The 27,678-nt window shown below is 36.9% G+C and overlaps 1 protein-coding gene across 41 annotated transcripts in view; it reads left to right on the top strand.

Moving 5' to 3' along the window:
- The window catches only part of PTPRD (protein tyrosine phosphatase receptor type D), a 693,301-nt gene that overhangs the window by 580,150 nt on the left and 85,473 nt on the right, over positions 1–27,678 (top strand). For 24 of the 41 annotated variants that reach the window (XM_019665783.1, XM_019665786.1, XM_019665787.1 and 21 more), the window contains 2 exons: positions 6,012–6,053; positions 6,557–6,654. In XM_019665783.1, coding sequence (XP_019521328.1) covers positions 6,012–6,053; positions 6,557–6,654 — 140 coding nt within the window. The remainder of the gene's footprint in view (positions 1–6,011; positions 6,054–6,556; positions 6,655–27,678) is intronic. The other 17 variants (XM_019665823.1, XM_019665801.1, XM_019665796.1 and 14 more) reach the window with 1 other exon arrangement.

The following is a 27,678-nucleotide window of genomic DNA, read 5'->3' as shown; positions in this document are numbered from 1 at the left end:
TTATTTTCACATTTTATTTTGTATTATAAGAAACTTAGGTATATGGCCTGGGTTAATAATACCCATTATACTGTTTGTATTTTCTGCTTCAATAAACTTGGTTCATTGAATCTAAATGGTAAATTTTTGTTATTAAAGAAACATGGTTTATTCAAATTCTGCACTTTAAGGAATTCTATATAAAAAATGATTTTTAACTATGTTTTCTAGTACTTACCCAAAAAATCACTCTTACTGTATTTTTCCCATAATAATGATTCTAGTTATTGGTTAAGTCAAATTGTCACTATATTTTGTTCTTGTTTTTTACCAAGAAGCAATTATACCTTACAAATCAATGCTCCCTTTGTCTTTAATTCATCATCCATTTGTGAGACAAATTGTAAACATAAAAGTATTTGTATTTCACTCAGGATGTTGTAAATAGTGCATACATTATGTTAAAGTCTAACAAATATTTCACAAAGTAAGCTTCTCTCTATGCCTTAATCAAGCGTACTTTTCGCTGGACTACAGTTACCTGATTTGATGAACAAATTAGTATCTCCCTGTTCCATGACCAGAAACTATTCTCCAGCCTTTATCACAATTTGTTGGAAACAAAGCCATGAAGAGAGTGTCACTGAGTTATCACATATATAGTAACGAAAACAAAAATCATTTAAGAGCTGTTCCACCATTATTAGTGACCTCAAAAATATTACTTAGGGGGCCGGCCGAGTGGCTCAGTACATCAGGAGCTCGCTCAAGAGTTTGAGCTCTGAGCAACAGCGGTTCGATGCCCGGCCTGAGCAGAGTTGCCACTGAGCTGCCAAAAGGTGGCAGGATGGCTCAGCTAAAAAATAAAATAAAATAAAATAATTTTTTTTAATTAAAAAAAAGTATTACTTAGCAAAATAGCTGTAATGTTATAAAGTGTCTATTGGCATTTAATGCAAAAATATGTGAAAAGAAAGCAGGTATTTGATAAACAGTTTTAGGTAAAGTCATTTGAAGCATACTAATGATTTCATTACTGACTTAATAAAATATAACAGAACATTTTAAAAGCAAAGACATTATCGGGCTGGCCAAGTGGCTCAGTTGGTTAAGAGCTCCCTCAAGAGTTTGAGCTCTGAGCAACAGCAGTTCGACTCCCAGCCCAAGCTGAGCTGCTGCTGAGCTGCCAACAGGTGGCCTGATGGCTCAGCTAAAAAAATAATAATAAAATTAAAATAAAATAAATAAGAGCAAAGACATTATAAATTAGGGATTAAAAAAAATCTTCTGCCAAATAACACTATAGTTTTTAACATTTTGAGTTCATGAAACTTTAGTTCATGTTTTCATGGAAACTCATAGTATTTTGACAAGAAGAAACTGGAAAGTACAGGTGTGTATATAAGTAGCCTTTACCTCTTCCCTACCACCAAAACAGACATACTTTCTAAAATGAAGTGAATACATTATTGACACATTTTCTGCAAGTAAGGATGGTTTATGACCTCTGTATTGCTATGTAGATAGCTCAGTCTCACAGGCCCATATTTATGTGCATGTTACAATGCTTCCAGGGCATTAAGTGATTTAAGAGATAGCATGAAATAATGAGAAGTGCCCTAAATGAGATGTGACAAGGTCTAGTATCATATCCCATACTTTTTTATGGATGACGATGACCTTCATCAAGTCCATTTATCCTTCTGAGCTTCATTTTTCTAATTAGTAAAATTAATGGGGGCAAGGAAGGAGAAATAGGTGAACCCACAGATCAGAGGGTGACCCGTGTGAGCAGGGTCATTGTCCTGTGCCCCACACAATGCTTGATGTCCAGCCCATTGCCTTGTGGATATAAGCAGACTATCTGCCCCTCTCAACCTTCTTTGATTTTAAATCACACACACACAAAAGGAACACTTTGCTGTCTTAAAACAGAGGTTACAATCTAGTTAGCCAAATGTGACTTGCAAAGGTCTTGTGTTTGAGCCCCACTGGGTTTCAACACAATTCTGAGCCAACAGTGAAAATTGAGGAAATGTCTCATAATAATCTAGATTTTCAATTGCTATTGAAAATCTAAAAAGCCTCATTCTCTTGACTCTCAAGTACCACTTGGAAAATATCTGCTAGAGCTGAATAGTTTCCCTCTTCTGTGAGTTCTCCACACGCTACATCACCCCTAAAGATGACACTGACATTGAGACTGGATGTTAGTTGCCATTTCATCTCATGCTTATTGTTATGTTTTATATAATAGAAAAAAATGTTTTTTCTTTCTCTAGCCTTCGTTGAAAGTAGGGAAACGAAAGACAGCCCTAGAAGGCTCCTTGTTGAAGGGAAATGGCGATAAATGCTTTTCTTTCTTTCTTTCTTTTTCTTTCTTTCTCTCTTTTTCTTCCTTCCTTCCTTCCTTCCTTTTCCTTCCTTCCTTTCTTTTTCTTTCTTTCTTTCTTTCTTTCTTTCTTTCTTTTTTTTTTTTGTTTTTTTTTTGTTTGTTTGTTTGTGAAAGTGTTTACTATGCAATACATGGACATCTTCAAGAATTTACCCTATCAACCTGGCCCCTTCAGCCACTGGAGATTTTGCCCCCTGCTTTAGAAGATCGTAGCTGCCATTCTAGAAATAATACAGTACAACGATGCCAAAAACATTTAGGACTTTGTTATTTCCTAGCCAGGCTAACATATTCAAGTCATTTAACTTCTCTGGAGTTCAGAGTCCCTTTAACTTCGTAAGATGAAAATGCTGGACTAAGTAATAGCTAAGGCACCTCTCAGCTTAAAATGCTATTATTTTAAAATTTTACTTCTTCTAAGGAAGCCAGCATCACATTACTGTCACAAACAGGCACCCTATTAAAAGTGGCCACCATGTTTTTCCTGCAACCTCAGGCAGATTTCAGTGACTGCATCTGCCATTTTTCATGTTGACAGTGTATATTATGGCTATCGTAGCTACAAAATGAAAACTCTGCTCAGATTCAACATGTGCTTTTAAAATGCATTTATGTTGTGCATTTGTAGCCTCAAACTGATGAGGCCATGACCCTGGCGAGTCCTCATCAATTGTGAGCTGTACTTCAAGTTTTTTGCTGCTAATAATAGCTAAGGTACTAAAGCTTGCTAATGGAGTGTCATAGCAAATTCAGGAGTAGCACCAGGAGAAAGCTGATCTCATTCAATAAACTCTGATAGGATTTTTGAATGAAAAAAAAAAGTAAATAAATGGAGTTATAGTCCCCACCCCACCCCCACCCTCCACATCCCCACGTCATCAAGAATTCCCATAGGACTGAGAACCATCACTTTAAAAAATATCAGTGTCTGGCTTCCACACCCAGAGATTCTGACTGAATTGATCTGGTGTGCAGCCTAGAGAGAAGGAATTTTAAAGCACCTCAAATTATGTGTATGTGAAAATACTCATAACAACTTTCATGTGTAGACTATGAGCAATGGATGGGTTGCCAGACACAAAAGATTGAAAAGAACCCATAGTAAATTCAACTTCCTAGTTTTCTTAGTGTGTCTAGATTTTCATTCATAAAAATTTTCAACATTGTGCAGTGGAGAAGTTGGGGGAAATTTTGTAATACTATTTTGTGGTAGATCTTTGGTGATTATGTTCTGAAATTAACTATAGAATTTTATGTTAGAGGAATTTAATCCCAGGTTTATACTTAAGCATAATTTTTATGTTGATACATGATATGACATCTTAATATACTTTTTGGTTAGCTAAAGAAAATGGTGTTAAAGTTAAATAATTCAACAAGTAGACTATTCTACTGCATAATAGCTTTTGATTTTGTAAAAAGTAAATGTTCACCTCTCCTCAAAGAAAAGGTGCTGTAGCTTTTAGAACCCTTACTCATGAGTTACATCCAGGAGATCTTCTATGTTCAGAAATCCCATCTACATGTGGTAGATATGAGTTATAGAGAAGGAAGTGACTCCAGAATGTATCTAGCTCTGTACTTTTTATTTTACAGATAAGCAAATTGAGGTACTTGATAACAAGTGATGTGTCCCTATTAGTAGTAGATGGCAGAACCAGTAGAATACAAGTCCAGTATTCTAGTCTATGATTCCTTCTCCTGTATCACTGGAGAGGAGAGCATCCGATAAGTTCACCTCCCTTTCCTGTGAATTATCCATTCTGCCATTTTTACTTGTCTTAGAACTTTGGTGTAATATGATACATACTGACATGTCTTAAATGATTCTCTATAGTATCTTTGCATGTAATAATATATGTATGTCCTAGTTTAGAATTGAATGAGTCAGTGCAGGTTTGTTTGGATTTCTCTGTAGTTAGCATCCAAAATAATACTTCCAGACCACGTGCCAGTGCATGCCAAAATTAAATATGTTGATCGCATCTTTGGTTGATTATTATGGTCTTCTACTGCTGTTATACTAATACTTTTCTCATCTCCAACTGGCTTTACTTTTTGCAGCTTTGAGCAGTAATTCAGTCCCCTACGCCTCCCTGATTGGCTCTGTGTCCTCCCTCTCTAGCCAAACCACCACTCAGTCCATATATGATAATAACTCTCTCCCACGATTCGCTCGAAAAGGTCTAAACATCTTTGTCTCTTTTATTTTCTCTGTTAAAGCACTGTAATGGATGTCCCCATTTTTCCATTTCCATTTCCAGATAAGCCTAAAGCTTCTCCTGCCTTTGTGTTTCCATTCTTCTCATTGGGGGTGCCTCATCTGGATAAGATCACTTTAATTATCAGAACACTGTCACCCACCCACTTCCTGCAAAGAATATAAATTAGTTCAAGTCTACCATCTATATAGAAAACTTCCAGAAATGGGCTCCAACACTTTGGGTCCAAGTGCATAATTATATGAGCAATGAAGAGTTTCTACTTCCAAATGTTCTCGCTTTTATTGGATCTTTCATTAAGATCTTAGCTGACTGGAAGCCACCTTTGTAGCCCTGAATGTAAAACATCAAAATTCATACCACACTGTGCTAAAAAAAATGAACTAGAAGAAGCAAAGTAGTTTTCATTTACTAGAACAGTTGATAATTGGGCACTTGTTATAATAGAACTTATTGGGTGACTTTCAATAATGGCATAATTTTAAAAATGCGCATAAAGTTAACACATGTCATGTTGACTTAATGGCCATCATTCCATAGGCTAACACCCTCCAAAGAGTCCCAGGGACAGCAAATGTCAACATGGCTTCCAGTTTGAGCCCCTCCCTCGTTCTTTCTCTGCTTCAGAGGCTCCCTGGGGGCATGCTAGTTCAAGTTTTATCTAGCCAGCTGGAATTGGTATCTATAAGACATGAGTCAGCAGTACTTCCTCATGTTACTTTTAAAAAATTAATCTGAAAGAAATAAAATGTAAATCACATTAAAAGTACAAAAACATTGGAAAGACACGGAATCACCAAAATTAGCAGTGGATTATTCTTAATAAAATCTGTGAAACTGATATATTTTCAGCTGGCTGACTGAACTAAGAGGTGCCCCTCCCTCTGTCACTGCTTTTTCTTTTGTCACCCTTTCCCCCTCCTGTTCTTGCACTATTTGTTCACTTTCCTGCATTCATTTCCCATTTGTGGACAAAGATGTTTACACCTGAAGTAGATTGGAGGCATCCTGGGGGTCGAATAATGGGACCTGGGTAAAATACCACCAAGATGTTAGTGTGGCCATTTATTAATGTCCAGGAGAAGGTTGCAACCCCAATGTCTACAATCTGCTACTAGTGGAAACGTTTTTGAAACTTAGTCGGTGTCTGATTTTTGTCATTATCACAGATTATTGTCTATGAGCTGTGGTGCATGTCATTCTTTGCGTCTATGTTTGCATGTGAATGTCAGTCACCTCTAGGTTTGTGCAATATTAAAGCGATCTTAACCAAGTCACAATGTATAGTGAAGCCTATAAAAAAAACTTGCCATATTTGTATTAATCCTTTAAAAAAGCATCAGACTATACATTTCATTTTTTTTTTAACAAATCCGTTCTGTTTTATTTTATTTACACCATCATTTCCTTTGCAGGTTCAGATGATTCCGGTTACCCTGGTAACCTTCATTCTTCAAGTTAGTTTCCCTTGATTATGCATAAGTCACTTTATGTTTCCTATCAAGCTACTACTCTTTCCCTTTTAGGCCTCTCTCAGTGTCTGTTTTCTTAGTTCACTGTACACCATTTAATTCCACACAATTTCCATTTCACACAGTGCAGGAGAAGGAGTTTGAAATGACATAATAGTCATTACTCAAAGCAGAGGTTGACATCAAGCCTGACTGTCAGTTTTCTCCGCTAGCTAACTGCATTGATTCATAGCACATTAACGCTTTCTTTTACACCAGGAGTGTTAGTTTGGGAATATGCTTGGTGACTTTTCATTGGCTACAAAATTCATCCTTCCAGAGCATGTCCTGCTTTGAGTAACCAAACTATCTGCCTGCTTCCTCACATGAAACATTTTTACTACTCACATATTTTCAGGCCATTTCTAACTATAGTATTTTCTATATTTTGAAATAGTTAGCATCATCTTTATTTGTTTTCAAATGTGTTTCTTCTTTACTTTTAATAGGTATGGCTAGTCACCCTCCAATACCTATCTTGGAACTTGCAGATCACATTGAAAGGTTGAAAGCAAATGACAACTTGAAGTTTTCCCAGGAATATGAGGTAATTCAGTTTGTTTATACTTGACAGTAACTTCAAGAGTTGTCCCCATCTTCATTTTTACCATATTCTTGAAAATTAACTTTATCATCAGTGCTTTTTCTCTTAAAGGTGACTCAGCATCAGACATAAAAGTGTCTGTACAATCAATATGTTGGGTTGTCGGAAAAGTCATGACGTATTTTTTCTATGTTTTTCATTGCAAAAATGCGTCATGACTTTTCCGACAACCCAATAGTAGTCACACTTTTAAATGGTGTTGAATATTTTACATTTGTTCAGTGTTACTTAATGAGGTTGAGTTATCCTTTCTGGTTTTATGTTCATAACATATACTGAATTAATAAACTTTCCAGTATACCAAATGGATGCCAAATACACTGACTCATGGTGAGAATCTTTACTGAAAAAGAGAGAGTAGGGAATAAGTGATTTCTCAGTACTCTTAGTTCTGCATGGCCTGAAAACTCTGTCGTGATTGAGTGCCTACACGTGATTTTACCCTTCCGTCTAAAATAGTGCTAGATCTATTAAGAGAGTCATATGTTCTCAGAAAGTTACTCATTTGGAAGCAATGGCAAACGGAATGGTATCTTAAAATTTCAGAATCCACAAAGGTGCTGTGTGAATTCTTGAAGCAAGCCCATGCAATGTCTTTGTCTATGTGTGTGTTTGGATATTGTGGCATTTATCAAGCAGAAAGTTGTAAAACTGGATATTCTTCATTTTGCCCAGGAACAGGGACACATGGTAGTAAAACCAATTTATGCCGTAATGATAACTGAACCATTATTATTCTTTTAGGCCGAGTTTAACTTAGCATAAGATTAGAATGTACAACTAAAATCTTGCAGTTGTTCTAAGCAACAAAGGCTTGTTTGTGTTCCTGAGCAGCCCAAATTCTACCATGAAGGGTTTCTACTGATTTACTTACTAAGAATCTTAAGACACGTCCATGTCACCTCTCTTGGTTTCTGTTGTATCAACCTTAAAGGAAGCTGTTGGACTAGATAATCTCTCAAGCCCTACCATATCGAACATTCTGCCATATCACTGGTAAGATTACCTTTCACTTGTAAGATCAGCTCCAGCCTCATGTGGCTATGGGGTTTCCATGTAAGCAAATGTGGAACCGTGGGACCTGTGCCAATCTGGATATTTGCATGAACTTTCCAATGTTTTCAAATCTCCAAATTTTCATTATTTTAAATTATTGTGCTAACTAAGCAAAACATATCTTTAGCCCCATGCACCTCCACCCTCAAGAGCTGGATAGCTTTTTATTCAATGTGTATATTCCAACATCTTTGCCAAAGATTTGATAGAACACATGGGATTTTGTCTGGTTTGTTTTTTGGTTTGGTATTTTTTCCCCCCATTGGTTAAGTTGTATTATCCTTTATTCTGGTCCAAGCATTCAGGAAAACATTTTCAATGTTATGAAACTCAGATTGGGTTGTGAAATGCCTTACTTTATCAATTGGTCTGCTGCTTACTTCTGCCCTATGCTTCCTCTTGGTCATAATGGCTCCTTATAAATTATGCAGTATTCTTTCAATCAGTTTCTGTAGTTTCTGGTTTGGGGCTTGAGACTGCAAATTGAATTTTAAGAAAGAATACAAGGCATATGAGGAATGCCACTTGGGGCAACATAAAAACCCCATAGTTAAGTGTCAGTTTTCACCAACCAGAAACCTTTCACCTCCCTGACCTGCCCTTTAGTGTTATCATGATTCTTCTTATTGGTTTGCTGTGATATGTTCTTCCTGGCCCTACTTTAATACTTAATTTGTAATTATGAATGACATATGTATCAGGGAAAAAACAAAAATTTGATAGCTCAGCCTATTCATAAGCCATTAATTCACTCTCTACTGATATAACTTTAAACCATTGACAATATTTGCTTTACTCAAGCAATCTCAGTTGTGTGCATTGACTACAATCACTGGCCTCTTTTAAATATGGAATTTCTCCAGAAATGTTACATGTAAAGATACTCTAATGATACTCATTTAGTCATTTCAGCCATTAGATCAGAAGTGCTTCTTGAAAGTAGTTATGCACTGCTTGCTGGCATGGCTCCCGTTAAAAACTCCCCCAGTGACCATTGACATGAAGCCCACATTGACTCTTTCCCGTTTATCATGATGATGATCTGTGATTAAAGCTCCCTGGGCATGAATTGACTCTACTGTGCCTTAACAGCCATGAAGGAGATATTTAAGTGTTGTATTCATCTGTGGTAATAGGATAAGGCCTCTACATAATATTTTAGGACACAGAGCAACACTGAAAAAAATGTGTTGGTACATATTATTAGCCACATAAATATGGATACATATCTTTACTGGTTTTCAGTGAAGGAAATGGAGGAAAGACACATGATTTTACATATCTCATTATTTTGCCATAATCACTATATTAATGTTTTCTCACACCTCTCAAAATGTGTGAAGTTAAATGTGTTACTGTGATTCTAAACTAAAATGGGGATTAAAGGCAGGAAAGCTGTTTGCACGGATCCTGAGGTCAGAATAGGAGGAAGTAGGTTGAAATTGTAGCATTACATTATTAGATCATGTAAAAGACTTATTTTACTGTAACGGACATTAGGCTGAGACATTGGATTCAATAACAGCTAGAAGAAAGGACCTGAGAATTTAGCATAACTTCATCTTGAAGGTCTTTGCAAATACTTTAGGTTTTCATTTTGTGGTATGAGACTGCAAGGTCCTACCAGAGTTTAAGTAGCCAGAATTATGAGGATGGCATCTAGAATGCAGAGAATAAAGTCCCCCTGAATGTTGATATCACTGTCAAAGTCAGTGCTTTAGGAGGTGACTATTCAGAATGATTCAGAATAGTATGTTATGTGCAGGCCTTACAAAACAGTCTTAGCTAATGCCTATGGAACATCTGGAAGCCAAATTAAAATCCAGATTTCTGTCCCCAACATTGGAAATGCTGGCTCAGTAGGTCAGCAGTGGTAAACAAGGACATCTATTGTATTTTCCCCAGGTTTATTGCAGCATAATTGACATATGACATTGTATTAGTTTAGGATGTAGAACATAATGTGGACATGTGTATATATTGCAAAATGGTTACCACAATAAGATTAGTTAGCATCTATCGCCTCACATAGTTAAAATTGTTTTCTTGCATTGAGAACTTTTAAGATGTACTCTCCTAGCAACTTTCAAATATACAATATAGTATTGTTAACTATAGTCATCATGTTGTACATTACATTCCCAGCATTTATTGCTCTTATAACTGTAAATTTATACCTTTTGACCACCATCACCCATTTCTCCCATCCCTTACCCCCCGACTCTGGCAAGCACCAATCTACTTTCTGTTTCTGAGGGTATTATGTTTTGTTTTTCTTTTAATTCCACATATAAGGGAGATCATACAGTATTCATCATTTTCTTTCTGGCTTATTTTATTTAGAATAATGCTCTCAAGTTCCAACCATGTTGTAAATTGCAGAATTTCTTTCTTTTTATGACAAATATTCCAGTGTGTGTGTGTGTGTGTGTGTGTGTGTGTGTGTGTGTGTGTGTGTGTACACAGAGAGAGACACCATATTTTCTTGATCCATTCATCCATCGATGGACACTTAGGTTGTTTCCATGTTCTGGCTATTATATATAATGCTATAGTGAACATGGGGTCACAAATGTCTCTTTGAGATAGTGATGTTATATCCTTTGGATATAGACCCAGAAATGGAATTACTGAAGAATATGGTAGTTGTATTTTTAATTTTTTGAGGAAACTCCATACTGATTTCCATAGGGGCAATACCAATTTATATTCTCACCAACAGTGCAAAAGGGTTCCCTTTTCTCCACATGCTCGCCAACATTTATTTCTTGTCTTTTTGTTGACAGCCCTTCTAACAGGTGAGCTGATATCTCATTGTGCTTTTGATTTGCAATTCCCTTATGATTATTGATGTTGAGCACCTTTTTATGTATCTGTTGGCCATTTGTATGTCTTCTTTAGAAAAATGTCAATTCAGTTCCTCTGCCCATTTTTTAATTGAATTGTTTGTTGGTTATTTTTGCTGTTGAGTGTATGAGTTTTTTTATATATTTTGGACAGTAACTCATTAGATATATAATTTGAAAATATTTTCTCCCAGGGAATGTCTGTTTTAAAAGAGCACTTCAGGTGACTTTGATGCAGTTGCTCTGAAGACTTCAATTTAAGAAACATTGGTTTAGGATAATATATTACAGAATATGACCCTCCAGTCTTCATTTCACCATTCCCTGAGATGGCAGATAAACTTGTATGTGAGATTCACTTGACAGGCATCACAGTTAGCATTATCATTATTCATATTATCTACATAAATCCTGTTTATATTAGATTGGTTGTTAGTAACTACAGCCCATAGAGTTTGCTTAAGGGAAAACGAAGGAGAGTTTGTTTTATTTATTATACATTTATCTATAAATTATCTATTTATTATAGAGCCAAAGGCTAACAATGCAAATATGCTTCAAGAACTGTTATCTGGAACTGGAGGACTATAGCGATTTCCTAACATCTTCTCTGGAGCTGTCATCTTTGTGTTTCTTTGGGCCAGTTTCATTCTTCGCTCTGTATAGGCCAGTTTCTTGTTTCTTCCTTTCAGATATAGAAAATACGGCCTTTGATCATACTTTTATTTCCATAGAGGCTCCTTCAAAAAAGAGAAAACCTTTTTCTTGTCAAATTCCAAACGCCAGAGAACACACTCTGAACTCCAGTTGACTCATTTGTTATGGAGACACACATTAGGACACAGCTGTTAACAGCCCACTCGTATATATCTGGCCCATTCCTTGGATTAGAGAGAGGCAAATTACTATGGAAGGGGACTTCTGAACTAGAAGGATGAACCGATAATTATTCACCATAGTCCTACAGAAAAGTACTGTGCTAAGTGCTGAGAGGAATATAGAAGTTATGATAAACCTATACTTCCAGGATGTATAATAGACAAAGATAGATATACATTAAAACACACACACACACACACACACACACACATATGTATAAGGAGCTTAATAAATGGTAGCTTAAAGTTTGGACTTTTTATACAGACAGCCTGAGAAAGATTTTTTCGCAAGGTAATTACATTCAGTTATTAATAAAGAATCACATACTTATAATAAACTAATAAAGTATTTATTAAGCTCCTACAATGCTTGCCCTCATGTAATTTACTCTTTCATTGAACAGACATGCCAATGAAAAGTACAAAAAATCAATCCTATGATAAAAGCTTTTTCAGAGTATGATGAAAATATCAAGCATATTTACAAGGTGGTTTCTTAGTTAACCTGTCATTGAAGTATATAATGGAAAGAAAGAAAGAGAAACTGAGGAGAAGAAGAATTAAGGGATTATAAAGCAGTTCTTAGTTTAGGAAGATATAATCAAATTACCTAAGCATACAATAGCACTGTTAGAAGTACAGATGCTCTGACTCTAAGTTGGTACAACTGTCCTTTGCAATGTGAGGAGTGAATGAAATGGAAGCAGCCTTCTCTCTTAATTATGTAGATAAGTTCGTTCTAAAAATAGGATGAATTCACTGTTGACTGTATGTGTTCATTCCATCCACATTGGTCAACACCCTGACATAAATGCATCCTGGTGGTCAGGAACAAGAAAAGCTACAGTCAGCGAAGATGCAAAAGTAGGTCCCAGTTTGGTTTTCAAGATAGTTTCCCATGGAAATAATCCCATAGATTACATATCCTGCTTCAGATACATTATAGATTTTATTCATTTTGTGTTCTAGGTTGAGAAAATAACTCCCTTTTGAAACATAGTTCCAACAGCAAATTTTCTTTGAACTTCTAACAGCTGACTTACAAATTATCTTTTGGACCAGTCTATCCTGCCACGGCAGTTACACAGGCATGAACAGTTATCCAATATTTAGTTTCAAATTTGTCATTATTAGCTTTTTAGTAGTATTATGTTAAACATATATATTAAAGCTACTCTGAAGAGCAGTCTTTTTACATGTGATCAGAGAAGGGCAAGAAACTGTGATTGACAGGAGGTCTACCAAGAGGACACTAGTGACCGATTTTGTTCTCAATCACAAAGCCCGGCCCCAACATCGTTGCTGTTATCTCTGGGGTTCTGTTATCTTTGATACAGTGCTCATATGTCCTCCAGCATTTAGCATCCAGATGTGCTGAGAATTTCTTCCTGTACTCATGGCAATGTCCTCATGTCTCCTATCTATGCAGGTAATAATGGGCCTTTTATCAGAAACATTTCAGATATCAGTGTCCTGTCCTTGTCATTTAATAACTGCATATATGTGGCACCTTTCTCTAGTAAATTAAAATCTTCACAACACTTTAGTGAGATAGGTAAAGAAAAAAAAAATACATCATATCCTTCACAAATAATGAAGTCTATCGAAACAGTGCAAAGACATAGAGAGACATTTAAACACATTGCTTAGATCATATTTTTAAATGTTTAGAACTGGAATAGACCTTGAAGATCATGTGGTTAAACCCTCTCATCTCATAAGTAAGGAACAAGAAGAGGTTGAGAGAAAAGTGACTTCCCCAAGGTCACATGCTTAGTATGTGGTTGGACTAGGTCACAAATGTATACTTTCTTGTTGTTAGTACACTGTACCTTAACTCACCTGCTCTAGTAAATATTTTACTCTTTGATCTCACTATGCCCTGATTATAGAGTCCAGAAACCTAAGTTTTCAACTAGAACAATATTTATGTTAAAAATTTCTGTGAAAATGTCATACTTATCAATTTGGATTACATGACTCTCCCTGTGAAAACCCAGTGGTTTTCCTGTCATGCTAAGAATGCATTTCTTTTCTCCATAGACAATTTCTTCATTCCCAGTGGTAAACATTGCATTTTTCCAAAGAAGGGACAAAATTGTCTGTCATCAAAGCAATAACCACAGAAGAAAACATTTCTATTTTCCTTAGGAAAAGGTTCTCGGTATATTTGACCATGTATGCCAAAGTACACATAAAGCTTCCATTACTAAATGTTTTGTAAACCTGCAGCATCCATAATGCAAAACCACTTGTCATATCTGCTTTCAGTTAGTTTATAATTCATGTGTAAACTCATGAGGGTGAATATTCACTAGGCGCACTACACAGGCACAAAGAAGAAACCACACACACACACACACACACACACACACACACACACACACACGACTTTTTTGCCAGCTTTGACTACACTGGGTTTTTCTTGGATGTGGCTCCTCCATCTTCCTGAAGTAGCAAGTGGAGGATGACAGAGATCTATTTTTATATTTTATGCAAAGTTGAACGGTGCAATGGATCAGGGAAAAACCTCTGTTTTAAATTATTTTTGACCTATGAGAAAAAAAAATAGATTTTTTAAAAATTTTGAACAGATTATGGTGACTTGTGTAATGCAATGAGGAAAATGTGTGATTTCATGAAATAAAAAGTAGTAACAACTTGTTTTATACCTCAGTTGGATAAGCCAAGTTGACTCCTGTAGAGGGGGTTGAAGGACTCAATTTACTAATCCAAAATGGAATCCCCTGACACTCTAGGATTGGGAGTGCAGGCGGCGGAGTCATTACCCACTTCTTTAAGAACATAGCAGTCAGTTTTCCTGCTTCAGATTGGGTCCAAACCGTCTGCTGCCTGCCACTTGGGACCCTCTGCTCATTGACCTGACAGTGGGAATAGTATGGCACAGTGGCTTAAATACACAGACCTGGAGTTAGGCTGCCTGAGTTTGGCTTCTGGCTCACGCTGTGTGACCTTAAGCAAATAACTGAACCTCTCTGTATTTTAGTTTCTTCATCTCTACAGAGGAAATAATCATAGTACTTAACCTCCTAGGTAATTTAAAATCAATTAATACATGCAAAATGCTTAGCAGAGTTCCTGATACAGGTGTTCAGGTTGTCTTAGTAGCTATTAGTTATTTCATCAGCTAGATGCCATCAGTTTTAAGATGCACATCAATTTTATACAAATGTTAAAATGTGAAGAAAAAAAATGTAGGCCTTAGAATTAGTGAAACCCTGACCTCTTCCCATCCCTGTCATTGGTCAAACCCCTAAGACTTTGCTGAACTCAGTAAAAATAATAAATTAAGGAGGGAAAGAGGAAGGGAGGGAAGGAGGAAGGGAAGAAGGAAGGAAGGAAGGAAGGAAGGAAGGAAGAAAGGAAGGAAGGGGAAAACTTGCTCGTTTAAACCAATACCATTAGCACTTACTATGTTGCCCTTTCTTTTCTTTAATCATTTTCTGTGTTCAGATACAATCTTCCCCTGATCAGGTGTCACACCTCCAGTTTGTCATTGGCCACATGGCAACAAGCTTATCACTGGGCACCGCAGCAGGTGATTAACCAAAGTGTGTGTCTGGATCGATTTCTAACCAAATTTACAGCTCATAGAAACGGTTGTGATCAAAATTGCTAGGACCAACAACAGGAGTGAACAGAACAAAGACTGTCTTTCTGTAAAAAGAGCAGTTTTCCACAGTTGACATGCCCACCTGATCTATCAGCAGTGAAGCCTTATGTTCAGGCCCTTTTCTCTCAGAAAATAAGCTGTTATTATGTTTCAGCAGCACAGAAGTGAACAGATTTGAATGCAGACTCCTCAGATTTAACTCAAATATACCCACTGATTAGTATCCCAGTGTAGTTTTTATAGTATAGATGGACCTGCCAGTTGGCAATTTGAGAAGATGCTTTCTTTGTGGCTAAGGACCAGCCTCACCAAGTAAGATATAAAGGTACAGAGAGTGCCTTCCCAGCTGGCTGCCATTCTGCATCTTGTAAACAAATCTAGTAGGACACAAAAGACATACCAGCACATTCTGGAAGAAACACTGCACCCAAAACCACGGGTGTGTGTGTGTGTGTGTGTGTGTGTGTGTGTGTGTGTGTGTGTGTGTGTGTGTGTGTAGCCTTTTATTCCTTCTGAACTTCTGTAGTTGTGAGAACTCAAACTGCAGCCAAATTCTCAATTTTCAAAGCTTACTTGTATTTGGATTTTTTAATGTTTTTTTCTTGTACCTACTTCTTTTTAACTTCAAGCATTTTCCTTCCTGATGTTAAACTCCTTATCTTTTATACTTGAGCCTTTTATTATTTTTTTTTCTTGGAGTCATACTCATCCCAGAGGAATCTTATATAACTCTAGTTTTCTGTTTCTCAATCCTTGTTCTCATCCAAGTTCACCATAACAAACTGTTCCTTGACCATCACGGGACATTGCCCAAATTGCCTTTCCACCTGTTCCCATGTGGAGCCCAGGGCTCTCAGGACACAATTAATCTTGAAGTGTCTCTAGCTCCAAAGCAAACGTACAACTTCAAGACTGTAGCAAAAATTTAAAAAGTTTTTGAATTTTATTTTTATTTTAAAATGAAGTTGGAATTTTAGGGCTAGAGTGATACCTGTGCATTTAGAGGGATGCAACAGCAGATGCTGGAGAGACTTTTGAAGTTAGGAAAAACAAGTGTCGTCTTTTGACTATGCCAATTAGTAGTTGTGCTGCTTAGCCCTGAACCAGTAACTTCATCATGTGTAGCTTTGGTTCTCTTATTTAAGATGAGAATGCTAGCATCTACTCATGAGGTTGTTATGAAGATGACTATGTGTTACACACCTCTCGCCTTTCTGTACAGAGCAAGCAAGTACTAAATAGAAATGGCCCTTGATACTGTTTTAATACACATGACCTACCTATTAGTCATTTAATAACTGAATTTTTCTCACAAGTCATTCTATCTTTTGTAATATTTTCTTGTCCTTCTTCCAAAAAAGAGCTCTATGAAAGCAATTAAAAGAAGCGGGGGAGGTAATGAAGATGGAGGGTGGTTGTCTGCAAAGTTGTTTTCATATGTTGTATGTAATGGAATTTCTGGAAATTAAATACTCATTGAGTATCCAGAAAAAAATTCTTTCACTGATGAGTAGAACCTGTCCTCCTATCTCTCCTATAATCTTTAATGCCCCAGACAAGTTGTTTACCTCCTCCAATCTCAGTTTCCTTATTTATAAGGAGAACCATTTGCATGCCTTTATCTGTTTGACATTTACTGGAATACAAAAAGAAAAAAAGTGATCAAGAAATAAGTTCTGCCCTGGATGAGTCCATAGTCTCCTAGGAAAAATAGAAGGGAAAAAAAAAAAAAGAACCATTAATTATAAGAACATTGTAGGGATGAGGAAGGAAGGGGCGACATTAAGGAGAAGCTTACCAAAGAGCATCTGAGTTCAAGAGTTACTGAAATTTGCTAAAAATACAATACCCCAGGCCAAGCAAAAAACATGGAGATGAGAAGGGGCATGGTTTACACGGGGCAGCCCAGTCTGTTCTGTGCCTGTCACTGCAACGTCAGGGTCATGATGCTGAGACGTGAGGTGGGAAGGTGATTACCCCCTTGAAAGGTTGTAACAACATGCTCAGGAATCTACACTAGGTGATCTCAAAAGTGCTTTCAAGTCCTGGAAATGATTTCCTGCTTGTACTCCTAATGCTGCAAGTACCCTAGGTACCAAATAATTGCATCTATGTTTATATCACTTGTGAGGACAACTTTTGGGTAGGATTTTAACAATGCTACAGGAAGGAATTGGAGCAAGGAGAGCCCATTGCTACCCAACATAATAGGGATGCCTTTACATATTCATGTATTTTTTTTAATTTAATAAATGGTAATGGCAGTATTATTTGCCATGGGTTTTCTACTGTGGCTAAACAGTTTGTCATTCTATTTGGAAAGGCATTGTTGGACACACCACTATGTTGGGAATACAGAGATGATAAAAGAGAAGGATGTAAGCATTAAGACGTGACATGAACTTACGGATTTAGCCATGCCTTGGGAAACATTTAGTCATCACAGATGCAGCAGTTAAAGTATTTGGCATTAAGTAAGAAATTCATGTATGCAGCATAATTAAAACTGCATTACTTCTCACTTCCAGAGTAAGATTCCTAAATGGTGGGCATTCATCAGTCATCCAAACTCCATCTCATGGGGATTCCTCAGTTAATTCACTCCCTCCCACCCCCATCTCCCTCTCTCTTTCTCCCTCTTCTCTCCTTCCTCTCTCCCCTCCCTCCTGTCAGGTTATTAAACTGTATAACATTTTAATATCATGATACTCATACCTAGCCTTTCTGCAGGGCTTCATAGTCTAGAAAAAGCTTTGCAAGGATAATAATGATAGTAAACATTTATATAGAATTTACCTTGTGCCAGGCATTCTTCACAACATATTATGTATATTAACTCGTTCAGTCCTTCCGGGTAGGTACTATTAATATCCCCATGTCACATAAGAGGGTTCAGGAAATTTAAGTAACTGGACCAATTGTCACACAGCTAGTAAGTGGCACATAAGTAGGATATAAACCCGCATGGCTTGCTCTCAGGGTCATATTCTGACCACAACAGTGATTGCATTTGTCTTCTGACCTTGACCAGTTCACTAGGAAAATAAAGTGGAGAGAGGAAACAAGCTGATGTTTGAAGGATGGGAAGATATAAAGATCCCATCTTCACTCTCAGAGAACATAGTTGGCATTGACTTGTTCATGTCTTGATATTTTAAGCCATAGATCAGAGTCCACTTACTTGTTTACTCCTGACAATTAAAAAACAAGGGAAGATGGGGCCAGCCGAGTGGCTCAGTTGGTTAAGAGCTCGCTCAAGAGTTTGAGCTCTGAGCAACAGCGGTTCGAGTCTCAGCCCGAGCTGAGCTGCCCCTGAGCTGCCAACAGGTGGCAGGATGGTTAACCAAAAAAAAAAGGGAAGACAGATACTGGCAAAATACCTTCCTCTACACATATCACCAGTCGAATTCCAACTTCATTTAGATAATACCCATAATGAAAGGAGAACTTGTTCACTACCATAAATTAAGCTTTGTAAATCTATTGAAATGATATAGTGACATTTACCCTTACGATTTTAAAGCATTCTTTCATATATGCAGAATTTTCTTTTAAGTTTCTGCAACTTAATGTCATTGAAAAGCTGCTAAATGATTTGAAAAGATAGAAGCTGTCCCTTCACAGTTAGAAGTTTGCCATCTTTCAAAATGGTAGGGGTGTACAAACTCAACGCCTCCTTATATTTATTTCCACTAGCTTCAGCGTTCATTGCTGTTTTGTTTTAGCTCCAGCTTTTCTTTCTGTTGAACTGCACAGTATGTCACGTGGCATATAACTTAAAAAGCTGGATTGAGGAGGCAGCAGCTGAGCATGACACTGGTGATTTCCTTGGGTGACCTTTATGGATTCTGTCTCTAACCTTGGAATTCTGTTTGTCTCATTATTATAAAACGTGACTAAAAGTAGGTGTGATAAAGATGAGATTCTTTCTGACGCCAGGCCTCCCTTTTGTTTTCTCACTACCCCCACCCTGCAGGCTGAGGTTGGATCTTTTCTATGGGTGTTCTGTGACTCTGGAGTGCAGATGCAGCTGAAGTGATTGAGAAACCATAATTAGCATAGTTAATGAACAGTGAAATGCTGCCTCCCTTTGTATTAAGAGCAGTTAGGGTGCTGCATTAGCGAAGGTAGGAGAACTCGGTCCCCTTTTCTCCCACAGTCATTAATTGACCTTCTTGTCATCAGTTGAGACACTAGGAGAATAAAAATTTTCAGGCTAAGCATCGGAGTCAGCGGGTGTTGCTGTGCAACTGGACATTGATTTCCGTTCTCTTTCCTTTTCTATTCCTTCCATATTGATCCTTCCTGTCACAGCTCAAGGATTCTCCCATTATCTTAAAAAAATAAATAAAAACTTTCCTAAAGTTTCAGAGGTTTGAATCAGTGTCATAAAGTTTCCACTATGGAGTTTTATTTGAGGATTCCTGAAATCTAATCTAGTCCACCCATATTGTTTTACTGAAGAGAAGACATTTTCAGTGAGCTTAGGGGGTGTGGCTGAAGTCACTCAGCCAGTTTCGAACCTTAAAGTTATGAAACAGCTGCTGTTTTCTAGGTAAGCTGTCTAGGTCAAAACAAACTGATGAATAAAGGGGAATGTTTTCTGAAAACAAAACTGGCAGTACATCTTAAAATCAAGGTAACATGAAACATCACAGAAATTTTGCTTTCTGCATGAGAACCCAAATCATAAACAGTACCAGAAATGTAGGTAGTTATCAAGGATTGCCATAAGAGTTGATTTTTTGTTAATCGAAAGAAACAAAATGGTTTTTGGCAAAAAAATTTACATAACGTATTTTATGTATTTTTTTATCATTTCATTCTTGAGCTATAAAACATGTTATTTTACAATTTATTATTTTCAAGGGTACAGTTAAGTGGATATACTTTATATTTGAATATCAAATGGGTATGTTATAAAGACTCAAGGAGACCACTAAGCTTTTTTCTTTCCTACATTTTGGTGGAGATTTGTATTTATTTTGTTTGCATTGCTTTTAAATGTGATGGAGGGAGCTAATCGCACCGTGACGTTGTTGGAAAATGCTTAGCGTCAGTGTCTGGAGGCAGCATGCATGTAGAAGGTGAATATGAGGGGGAGACAGGTGCCTGTTGCTGTGTACGTGGCAGATTGGATTACTCTTTGCTGTGGTTGAATCCATGGTATCTCATGGCACTGCCGTTTTCATCATTTTACTTGTGTATCTTCCACTAGAATTGAAGCTTCTTCATTGGGGGGAAGTATCCTATTGATTGGGCTATCCCTGTGAATAGCATGGTCAATATTTCTAGAGTTAATACAGGAATAAGTTTTAAAAATGTAACAGGAACCTTTTTACTCTTTGTATCTACCACATCACATGCATAGTCCTATGGTATCAAAATGGACATAATTTATCAGGTCCTAACTAAGGGTGGTTCATTGGGTCATAACATTACTGTACTGCATGCAGCAGAGGGCCTGTGGGGACAGAGGAGCAGCAGTTTCATGGCAGTGGTCTCCTATCTACCTGCATAATCCACCTTTGGCTTTCCCTGGCGGACTTCCCTTGGGCAATATATTATTAGGACCATGGGGAAGAGCAATCTCCCTGACAACGACTGTGTCACAGAGAGAGAAAGAGGGAAGACATTTAGTCCCCTGCCTGAAATAAAGCAGCATAAGAACACTGTTGTAGAACCTCCTTTTTCTACTCTCCCAGTGTCTGTAAAGAAAAATGATCTGAAGTATTCATGTTCCAAGGCCAACTCTGGGGGGAAAAAATCATCTTTCCTCAAAGCTAAAAGTCTGCCAGCAATTTCACAAAGACTAGTAGTTTCAGTATTTATCTCGCTGCAGTTTTATCATTAAAATATTTGCATGAAAAGAATGTCTTTGTTTCCTTAAGACTTCATCTGCTCTTGCTACTCATTTGCTCTTGAAAGGGGATATAATCTTTTTGTTTTTGATCTATAATCATTCCCACAGCAACCGATTGTGATGCCACAGACCAAGGATTATAATTTTCGTTGGAGAATAAACAAATGAATTCTGTGAAACAAAGCTTCTCATTTGTTCCAAATATCCCTGAGAACAATGGAAGACCAATTCTAAAAATATTGGCTGCCTCTAAAAATATTTCCGAGAACATGAATGCATGTTTCTTTAGAAGTCTTTTTTTTTTCCTTTTCCAGCTTTATATTCAGTTCATTTCATACAACAGACATTTACCAAGTTCTTACTATGTGCCAGGTACTTTGCTAGACTCTGGGGGTACAAATATGAATAATACATAATCCTTGCCCTTGAATTCTGAGTCTAAAGATTCCTTCCGAGTTGTAGCCAAACTTTAGGCCAAAGCTGCAATAACTGGATTTTGTCGGGATTCCAATATCATACAGCTATGAGTTTTACTCCAACATAATACGACTTGGATTTTTTTTTTCTATATTAGATCCACTGCATGAAGGGTAATAAGATGTTTTGTTTTGTTTTCTAATGTTTGATAAATTTGGGGATTTGGAAATCTAATTAGAGTGCTAGCAGCTATCTAAAATCTGTTCTTCAAAGTCTATATTTGCTCATTTCTTGGACAGAAAAACAAATGCTTCAGACTCAGGTTTTGGGACCCCTTTTAGAGAAAACTCATCTCTCTTCTCATAATCTGTTACTTGAATGTATGTTAAGTAAGATTCTGAAGCAGCATTTGTTCTTCTTTATGTTTCTGTTGCAGAACTTAACATTTCTCTAAGGTTTGGGAACAGTTATCAAGCAAAGAATTGTGTGTTGTAATATCAACCAAAATTCCCCTAACTGGATGAAATATTTACCTCCAGAAAGAAATAGGAGTTGATAGAGTATAATATAGAGCTCTTTCTCTTCTTCACTTGTAAATCATTGGCTAAGGTAGCCTACCTGTATTTTATATCTCTAGTGGTTAAAAAAAAAAAGGGTCCATTTAATAGAATGTGTTCCTTATGTTTGTTACTTTACAAATATTACTATTTATAAGAGTGTTTAAGCCGCTTTGTGTTTTGTTTACTATCTTGTTAAATTATCGATACATACCCTCAAATTGGAGTAAATAAGACATGCTGTGTAATAAAAAAGAGCATACATCTATTTTTTTTTAGTAAACAAGAGGTGTTTTAAATGAACTCAAATATAGTGATTTTCTTTTTCCAGCCTAAAATTCTACTTTTATTGAATGGTTTGATTGATAATACTTTCAATTTTGAAAAAGGGAGCGAATTTCACAATAGCATTACTTGTAAATAGATACTACAGATCCCCTAGGAAGGGTATGTCAGTTCAACTTTTTCCAACACTGGATCTGAGAAGGGATATTTTTATTCCTTTAACATACTCTAGTCCTTGTTGAACTTGTGCAACTTTAATTAACTATTGCTAAAGCAATGGGTATTTACAGTTGTCTTGATAATCAACATAGATTGTTGTAAAGTCAGTGAATTTACATCTATGATCATTGATGGGGAAGATATTCTGAAGAACGCATCAGTCTGTTGCCTTCAGGTTCAAAATCTTTGTATACATTTTAAGACTCAGCATTATAAACCTGGAGGTGAAAGCATAATTACAAAAAAAAAAGTAGTTCCCAATTTCAAAAGGCAACATAGAAATAGTGACAACAATCTGATATTAAAATTATATCAATATTGTTACTTATGCCTCCTGGACTGGGCTAGCCATTTTATAGACTACAGAGATATATAGTAGATTTTTGTTCAGAAATTTACAATAGCATTGGGGAATAAGAAATATCAGAGGAAAAGATGTTATAACAATAAATTTAAACAACTTAAAAAAGGAAATGTTACAAAGCTAAACATAACTAATGGTCAACTACGTGGTCCACACAGTAATGTATGGTGGTAGGTACATGGTAAGTGTGTGGGATAGCTTTATCAACAGGAGCAGATTGGGGCAGTGGCATCTGAGCTGAACTTTGAAAGAAAGGTGGGATTTAGAGAAAGAAAGGATAAGAAAGTGCTGTCCAGACAAGAGGTTTTCCAACATGAAGAATCAGAATTGAGAACCTCTAACATGGACGGAGAGAAATAGAGCCAAGGGCTGGAATTTAGGGTTATTCACTAGGACTGATTACCACCAATTCCATATGTATATTGAGCTGATATGCACACTAAGGAACACAACATGGCAATTCCTACTGTAAAGAACTTTAACTCAATACAGGAAACAAGACAATATAAAATAACATGACAGAAATGTAGAAGCAGTGCTATCGGGATTCATAAACTAATCTCCCAGAGAATTTCATAAGCTATTTCAAAGAGAACTCCACTGAATCTTCAAGTTTCAATGTTTGCACACCTGTGTGTTTGGATTTCAATCACTGCTTTTACTTTTGTCCTCATACACATAATATGACAATTGTGAGCTTCCTGCTGTATTTTGTTTAATTTCTACTGCATCCTCTTAGTATAAATGTGCCTCTTTCACTGGCAACGTACATTTGGGGCATGTAGCTGTCTCTCTCACAATAGTTAACAGACTACTTGAGACGAGAATGGTAATATAGGATGACAACTGCTGTATTTTTATGTGTGTTCAGATTTAGTACATTGTGCTTATGTGGCAGTGCAATCCAGTTCTTTGTTAATGACAGATTTATTGAAGACAAGCTTTCAGGATTGTACTAGAAATCCTATTAAAGTGCCATCCATTAAACCATTAGAATAGTCATTAAAACTGTGCGGACTTGTTATTCATGAGTTGTTGGTCTCACCATTCTCAGTAGTTTTTGCCAATAATGCTCTACCCTTTGTTCTGTTGTAGCTATTCAGTTCCAAGGAATGCACGTGTATCAGCTTTCTCTCTTTGGCTTCACATTATGTGTAACGGGGTGGGGGTCGGTGTTGAGAGAGAGAAGGAGAGAGAAGGGATTGTTGGTTGGGAGGGTACAAATGAGAGAGATTGAAATCCTGTCTTTGTTTTTAATTATATAGGGTAAAGATTATACTCAAGATCCCACTCTTTTTAATTATATAAGAATCATGTTCAAATCTGGTAATATAGAAAGGTATAGCAAGTCTTTCATCTTCAAAAACATTTGGAAGTGAAGAGTACTGGGAGATGAATTTATCATTAAACCAAACTGACAGAGACATTTGGTATTTAATCTGTTTCCCTTACTGTCCGTAGTTTTGATATAAAGAATTGAACTTTATGGTAGTAAATTTGAAGTTATAATGTATATACTCATATGTCCCTTAGAGTGTAGTAGTTAAGAGCTCTGACTTCAAAGTCAGAAAACTCTGGATTCATATTTCAACTTCACTACTTGTGGACTAGCACTGTAACTTAGGAAAGTGTCTTAACTCCTCTAAGTCTCAATTTCTTTATTTGTAATATGGAGATAACAGTATCTACCTAAATTTGTTTTAAGAATTATATTGAGGTTGAATGCATAATGATGATGTACTTTCTAATCATTATCATCATTATCATCAAAATCATAAGTAATTTATCCTGATTACTTCTCAATACTATATTTTGTTGAGGTTAGAGAGAGAAAACCTATCATCTGTCTATCTATCTATCTATCTATCTATCTATCTATTTACATTTATATATATTTACATTTATAATACATTTATATATGTGTTATACATTTATTTATATATATATAATATATATATTATTGTGTGTATGTGTTTTTGCATATGCATGTGTGTGTAGATATTTTAACAATAGTACTGTTTTATAATCTTTTTCTTTTACTGAAAAATGAAAGTGGACATCTTTATGTCAGCAGATACATAGTAGTTTCAATTGCTTCATTCTTTTTTCATTCTATAGGTCATTTAACCAGTCTCCTATTATAATATATTAAGGCTATTTCCTTTTTTTTTTTTCCAAGTCTAAATGATTCTATAATGACTGTCCTAGACATTTGTCCAGGAGAAAGACATGGTGAAAACTTTTAAGGCTTTTAGGCAGAGTGTAGTGCCTGATAGTATGTCCAAGTCTGACCCTAGCAGATGATGGATCAGTGACTAGCTTAATTTGAAGGTGGGTAGTGGGGTGGACGTGACTCAGATGCAGAAGGCAAAGCGACCCCAAGCCAGGCCTCCAGACCATGAAAGTGCCTCGATAAGGTCACTTTACTCTAGAACCTGATCCTTAGTTTATTAACTTGAGAGGTAATTGTGTTCTGAGGATCTCGCTTTCACTAGATCATACACTAGGTGTATGATCTTAAGGGCCATTTCATCAACATGTGATGACTGGATGCCCGCATCTTTCTGAGAGGACCAGATAATCATGGTCATCAGCCTCTCTGATCCTCCACTTCCTATGTGTCCATAACTTATTTTCTCCCCTCCTTCCTTTAGACATATCATTGCAGGTAGATTTTTTAAAGAAGTGTTAATATATGTTCTAATCTTTTAGAACATATTGTATTTGAAGACATGTGTGATGGTTGAATTGTGTAATAGGCAGTAGAATAAGTCTGTAGTCCCATCTCCAGAGCAACTAAAAAAGAAAGGATAGCATAATTATACTAATTTTTCAATAATAGCTTTTAATTATTATAAAATATATTAGACAAAATATTACAAATCATTTCTGTAGAATGATTGAATAAAATCAGTTCTTTAAAAATAAAAAATTTGGAGAATTGGGGGAGGGGAACAGTGTTGGGGAATTGGGGAAGGGGACTAGCCAAGTTGTTGTTCTTCAATCTTAGTTGTGGAGGGCGCCAGTTGCCGTCTGGCTGCCCTTCGGCAACTCGTGGCCTCTAAGCTCAAGGTGCTGTGTTACAATCTTAGTTGTGGGTGGGTGTAGCCACCATCCCATGTGGGAGTTGAACCAGCAGCCTTGTTTTTAAGGGCACATGCTCTATTCACTGAGCCATCTGGGCTCAGCTCAGCTCAAGTTGCCAAGTTCAGTTCTAGTTGCGGGTGGACGTAGGCCACCATCGAACAGGCAGTCTTGTTAGGAGCTCTTGTTCTCACCAGCTGAGCCATCCTGCACCTGTTGGCAGCTCAGTGGCAGTTCAGCTCGGGGCGCAGCGTCACTGGCCCATGTGGGAATCGAGCCGGCGGCCCTGTTGCTCAGAGTTCATGCTCTTAAGCCAAATCTTAACCAACTGAGCCACTCGGCCGGCCCTAAAATCAATTCTTTAACATTGTTCTTTTCCTTCGCAATTGAGCACACATCAACCAGCTTATGCACCATCACATTCCTCCCATCCTCCACCCTGCCAGAGAAGAAGAAAAAAATTACAGTCTGAAGAGGCAAAATTGCTGGTTTAATGGAGAGCGGGGTAAATGTGTGTTAAGAATCACATGTTCTGTTTTCTTCTTTTTCCTCTCATCTATGCAACTCCATAGAAAAGTGAACAAGGGTGAATCACTGGGTGAGGCCAGCCACCTTCTCTCATTCTCATTCTGGCTTTAACATCCCACGCTCACATCCGCAGAGTATATTGGTAGAGTCAAGTGCTGTTCTGCAGAAATTGCTTTCTTTACTTTTTCCCACCTATCTGTCCATGTGATCAAGTGTGTAAGTGAACTCAGCATTTAGCAGAACCTGCCATCTGTCTGTCTCTCTTTTTCCTCCTATATTTTACTCACCTGGCTGTGATGGTTATGACACTGTATCATGAAGCTCGTGGAGATCTGAAGATACAGAAATGGATACGAGGAAGTTAGAGCCTGCTCTAAGCTTTCTTTATTGTCCAAACTGGGACACTTTGAGAGCAAAAGATGTCCATATTAATAATTAAACTGGGACAGCAGATGTAAACTGGGATACAAGGCCGCCCTTACTCAAACCCAGCCTATAGCAGAGCTTGATTCTGGGCTTTTTATCTTTCTGTGTGATCAGGGCCCTGCCACTCTCCCCACAATTCCCAACATGGTGGACTTGAGACCTCTGAGAAGTACAGTTGTTGAACCAGAAAATGAAGGCAAAAAGACTGTATTAAAATGATTAATTAATTTGGTAATATAGTTTATATAGAATCATCGCCTGGCAAGCAGCCACAAAGCGATATTTCAGAACAGTGAGTGGATGTACAAAAGTTGGAAATCATGGTATGAAAGGCTGTTAAAGGTGTTCACTGAGAATGAATGTTACGTGTGCCAACGTCAAGGGTTTCTCTTATCATGAATCAGGTTACAACCAAGTGTGCACCTGGGAGCCATTGTGTTTATTTAACATGGTTTTATATATCTCTGGTCTATTCCAATATGTGTTTACTTTATAGTCACATCTTCAGAGGGGAAACTTATTCAACTAGTTCTAATGTTCTGAGGTAGAAGTCATTGTTGCCACGTAGCCTGCCTGAAATGCATTTCAGTCATTCATTCTACAAATACATTTTAAAATCAACTATATCCTAAGCAGTTAGTATACAACATCAGATAAATTATAGTCCCTGTAGTGATATTCTCATGTGATTCCAATTTTTTTTCCAAAGGACTAGTACATAAAGTTATCAATGTACTGACATTTTTCTCATATATTTTACCTGGAGTAATCTTTAATTTTATATTATAAAAGCAACATGCAATTTAAACA

The sequence above is a fragment of the Hipposideros armiger genome, unplaced genomic scaffold (genome assembly GCF_001890085.2).
Source record: "Hipposideros armiger isolate ML-2016 unplaced genomic scaffold, ASM189008v1 scaffold_453, whole genome shotgun sequence".
Lineage (NCBI taxonomy): Eukaryota > Metazoa > Chordata > Mammalia > Chiroptera > Hipposideridae > Hipposideros > Hipposideros armiger.
The sequence above is the reverse complement of the archived record's forward strand: the minus strand, read 5'-3'. Positions and strand labels throughout refer to the sequence as shown.